Genomic DNA, 5,146 nt, shown 5'->3' on the forward strand with positions numbered 1-5,146 from the left:
ACAATTACAAGCTTTTAATCCACAAATAAACACATACACTAACTATTCTAACACACACACACACACAACCACCCTAGTGGTGGCCGACGGTGGCTCGTGGTGGCGGTGGGTATTCCCGGCTTTCCGACTAAACAAAACTACATACAACACATACAATCTCATAACTGTCGGGATAGTGATAACACATGAATACACACCCAAAACTACACCCACAACCATCTCCCACTGTGGCTGGTGGCGGCTGAAAAAGGTAGAAACGACAGCGGCGGTCCAGTGGTTGGCATCACCCTTAGCCACCTATCTGAGCGGCGACAGACAGCGACCACAGTTTGGAACGAGTCACCAGCGAATGGACGAAAGGGGGGTGGTGGATTCGTGAGCGACAGAAGCGACGGCAGGAGGTGCTCCGTCCTCGTCTTCAGCAGCGACGGTCGCTAGGCGGCAAGGATGGAGGCGAGGGATGCGCGCGATTCTTCGACCGGGAAACGACGGCGGCAACATCGTGGTTATTTCTTCATCCTCTTCTGTCCCGACACCCAATAACCGGATCTTCGGACCTTCAATCGTCGGCGTCTCCGGTATCGACATTGTGGCTCTTCGATGGCGAAGGACGGCGGTAGCATCCTCGACACGCAACTGCGGCTGGGTGGCTTCCGTTCCTCGGTGGTGCTAATGGTCGGAGCTGATAGCGGCGGTTGAGAGGGGTAGAGAAAGGAAGTGGCGGCTGATGAAATCTCATAGGGTTTTAGGGTTTCGGGGAGCGATGACGGGTTATATACCCGGTTACTTCAATTCTTCTCATAATATACCATTCCAGCCCCTCCTTAACTTATTCCTTTCAATCTAAGTCCCAATTTTACGTTTTTAACCCCATCTTCTGAATTTCTTTACAAATAAACTCTGAAATTACCAATTAGCCCCCTTAACCTCTAAGTTGTTTTCAAAAGAAGACCCATAATTTACCATTTAGTCCCTACCTTCTTAAACAATTACAAAAGTAATCTGGAACTTGCACTTTTACCCCCGACTTCTAAAATTCTTCACAATTTATTCTGGGAACTATATTTATTAATTTATTTAAATAAAAAGGGGCGTTACAACTCTCTCCCACTTAAATTAGATTTCGTCCTCGAAATCATTCCTTACCATTCCTTTCACTTCATACCACTCTAGTAACATGGTCACCATCCTGGGCACACCCTAGCCTTTCTAGGGTAACTATAACCAACCCTTGTAGGGTTCTAAAATCCAAAAATAAATGAATTCCTCGTGACAAGATCACATCTATTCCGTCTGATATTTGTTGCCTTGAGATGGTCTAACTCCCTGACAGACCACTCATACCAAATTATTATCGATGAAATCAGCCTGCTTATCTCTCAACTGACTACTCAACTTTTGCTAGCTCGAAAATTCCCACTACAAGACAGGTTCACAAACCTAATTATCCTTGTAGATCACTTATACTTGGCCAATGCTTGGCTATTTCTGCTGTGAGTGACTTGTCACTTCCCAATAAACCAGCTATCCTGTCTGTACTTGCAACTTAGGGCATAATTACTAACATTGCGCAAAAGCTGTAACTGCCCGAACACTGAACTGCCTGAAGAAGTATGCTGCCACATGGATGCTTCCCAAAATCTATCTAGGTCTTCCTGGTCTCGACCGATTCGCCAATCATCTGAAGTACCAGGTTCCAGCCCGGTTACAGAGCCATAGGACTACCACTTAGTCGCCTCACACAAGTTATGAACAAATTCCTTCTCTAGAACTAGTTGCCACTAGTTACCATGCCAATGAGGCTCTAATAAATTTCTGATCTAACAGATCGAGTCCATACGTCGAATCCTGACGTCACCAAACCCAAGGCTAAAAATGATTGCTACAAGACCATTGGTAGCCTCATATCATAAATGACCTTAAGCAGTCCACTGCTTCCTTGCTCTCATCTCTGTAGTGGCGCTTCTACAATCTTATCACTGGCTTAACCAGGTCTAATCCGTCTGGGAAATTCCGAAATCCAATCTGTGGATTTCCATTTCCTCACTGCTACACCCGAACTGGTGGGTACTATTGTTCTTTCCGCGTCTTAACAACGCACCCACGCTATCTACCAACCTAGTGAATGCTACGGCTACACCCGCAGACTTACAACACTCTATCACTGTCTGTCTGCTAGTGAATGCTACGGCTACACCCGCAGACTTACAACACTCTAACACTATCCAGCTGCTAGTGAATGCTACGGCTACACCCGTAGACTTACAACACTCTATCACTATCTGGCTGCTAGTGAATGCTACGGCTACACCCGCAGACTTACAACACTCTGACACTATCTAGATGTTAGTGAATGCTACGGCTACACCCGCAGACTTACAACACTCTATCTATACTTGATCGAACACGCGCTTGACCTTCTCTCAACTGAACTCATGTCCTGACTGGAATCCCTAACCTGATTCTCTAAGGCTTGCTGGCAAACATTACGGGAACACGATCTCCTTATTGGCAAGTTTTTCCGAACTTCCAACTCACACTATTCTCAAACCATACAACCGCTTAGGCTGTCTTCCTAACAAGGATGCGAAACTTATCCCAGTTTCAAAACTACTCCTACTTCTGAATCCTTGGATGATTCTCCCCCACTTTGATTCAACTAACGTCCTACAACACACAATACTGGAAGGATTCTCAATCCTTCTTACCATTCTATGCCCAATCTGCTAAAAACCACGTTTACCATTGCTAGTGTTTCAATACTAGCCAGCCCAAAAGATCACACCACCTCCAAGAACCCGAATAAATCTCTAGTAATAACCCGCTAGACCCAAGAAGTTCCGAATATCAATTGGAGACCTCGGAATCTCCCACTGCATCACAGCCTCTATCTTGGCTGGATCGACTAGTACACCCTTCTAGTTGACAGGGTGCCCAAGAAATTGCACCCCGTGCAACCAGAACTCACAGTTGGAGAACCTTGCGAAAATTCTCTCCCTCCTCAAAGTCTCTAGCACCTCCCACCCCCCGGTGCTTCTTGTGATGTTCCTCAGTCTTGGAATAAACCAAGATGACGTTGTACTTTCCCAATCCCGTAATCTGGGGAATTGCTCTATCACTATTCACTAATGCTTCTCGGTATGCAATTGCATATGACATCACTTGAAAATATAATTCAGACTCCAACATAGAATAACTCATAGTTACACTTACTCACACCCTTGGAATGGAAAACTCCATCGTGTAGTTTCCCGCACGTGCTACACCGAATCTGGTCTTGCTGGCCTCTCAAAAGCTAATCCTAAATCTTGGGTCTCCTCCCGAGACCCTTCAATATAAGCAACTGATCTGGTTCCCTCTTACCAATGTGCTCCAAGTCCATATCTTGTTCACAAGCTCTAGAAGTCATATCTGTAACGACCAAAAATTCTTTCCATTAGTGAAATTAGGTGTTGTTTGTTTTTCTGAAGCCAAAATGTCTGCAGTCTGCGGACCACATCTGCAAGCCTCTGCAACAGAAGAGGTGGACCAAACGCCTGCAGTCTGCAATAAGAAGATTGTTTGTTTTTTAACGTCTGCAGGCTACTGAAATAAACTGAATTTTAAATAAAATTATTTTACAAACTTAAAATGATTTTTCAACACCAAAATTTTAATAATAATAGTCTTATAACATTGAAAATAAAATTCATGCAACTAAATTAGTCATACAATAAAAAAAAAATTTTACAATAACAATTTCATTTAAAACAATTCAATCTATATTGTGCATCAACTGATCAACAATTTCATCCCGTAACTGAGTCATATATTCATGGTCTGCTGCAGTACCATGTGTTGGAATCCCGTCTTCATCATCATCAATGGCCACATTGTTATTTCGAAACGGGACATTGGGTTCATCGTATCGTGCGAAATACTCATCACTCAATCCTTCTTTCCTTATATAATTATGAAGCGTGAAGCATGCCATGGCAATGTTTCTTTGTGTCACAAACGGGAATGGTGTCATCCTCTTCAATATAGGGAAGCGTGCTTTCAAAACACCAAAAGCACGCTCAATGACATTCCGAAGTTTTGCATGTCCATGGTTAAATTTGTCTTTATTGGTCAATGCACGTCTTTGAAGAAAATCTTCAAGCCAATACCTCACATTACGATAAGGGGCCATAAATCCTCGAGTGTGTGCATACGCGGCATCACAAAGATAATATTTGTCTGAAAAAAATGCAAAACACTAATCAATTTTCAAATTAAGATAAAAATATTTAAAAAAACAAAAATTTACCTAGTGGTGGAAACGGGAATGATGCTTGTGGATCGGCTACTGCTTCTGATAATATTCTAGAGTCATGCGCTACCCCTTCCCACCCGGTCACAACAAATGTAAAAATCATATTGAAGTCACAAATTGCCAATACGTTTTGGTAGCAATCTCCCTTTCCCCTACTTCTATATAAGTCTTGTTTCTTAGCAGGGACAACAACATGTATCAAAGTGCCATCAAGTGCACCAACTGCTCCTTTGAAAACCCTTCGTAGCCTCCTATTATGTCCTGGAATGTTTGGATTCGGATTAAAAGATGTTGGTACTATAACATCTTGTGCGAAAAGCATCATTTTTTCCAACACTTTATAAAAAAATTTATGAATTGTTTGCTTCGATTGTTGAAATCTCCGCTTGATAATCACGTAACGTTGATTATGTCCGATCATCATCAAAAACATAGCCATCTTTTCCTCAACTGATACATGTTTGTTGTCCTTTAATGAGTAATTTGCTCTAAAATGAGCACATAGTCATACAAAAGATTCACGGGACATGCGTAATACTTCAACACATTGTAAACGATTACGGTGTAATAACTCCAATGTGTATTCGTGTTCCGTCATTTCCGAATCATTATCCCACAATCGTTTCACACCCCTCTTCCAAAAATAACGGATGTATAGGTACATTAGAATTACGAGAAGTAACTTTTGATCGTGATCCATATGAACCTAAAATCAACAAAGTAGAACTTTAAAAAACATTCACTACAAGAAAAAGACCCTTTTACGACGCGCAAACAATGACACTCGGAGATTTATGTTACGCAAAAGAGAGTGACGTTAAAAAAGTGTCATCTCTTCAAAAAATTTAAGGA

At 42.2% G+C, this 5,146-nt stretch overlaps 1 protein-coding gene across 1 annotated transcript; it reads right to left on the bottom strand.

Annotated features, from left to right (window-relative positions):
• Nucleotides 1-3,754: 3,754 nt before the first annotated feature.
• Nucleotides 3,755-4,733, bottom strand: LOC111905238 (uncharacterized). Its single transcript, XM_052769662.1, has 2 exons — nucleotides 4,289-4,733; nucleotides 3,755-4,218 (listed from the first exon to the last, which is right to left on the bottom strand). The coding sequence occupies exons 1-2, from the start codon at nucleotides 4,731-4,733 to the stop codon at nucleotides 3,755-3,757; spliced, it is 909 nt and encodes a 302-aa protein (XP_052625622.1).
• Between the last annotated feature and the right edge of the window lie 413 nt (nucleotides 4,734-5,146).

The sequence above is a fragment of the Lactuca sativa genome, chromosome 3 (assembly GCF_002870075.4).
Source record: "Lactuca sativa cultivar Salinas chromosome 3, Lsat_Salinas_v11, whole genome shotgun sequence".
Lineage (NCBI taxonomy): Eukaryota > Viridiplantae > Streptophyta > Magnoliopsida > Asterales > Asteraceae > Lactuca > Lactuca sativa.

Excerpts from the sequence above, each read along its gene's own strand:
- LOC111905238 (XM_052769662.1), bottom strand. The coding sequence starts at position 4,733 with ATGGCTATGTTTTTGATGATGATCGGACATAATCAACGTTACGTGATT. Across the intron at positions 4,219-4,288 it reads ATTCCCGTTTCCACCACTAG|ACAAATATTATCTTTGTGAT; the intron begins GTAAATTTTTGT and ends CATTTTTTTCAG.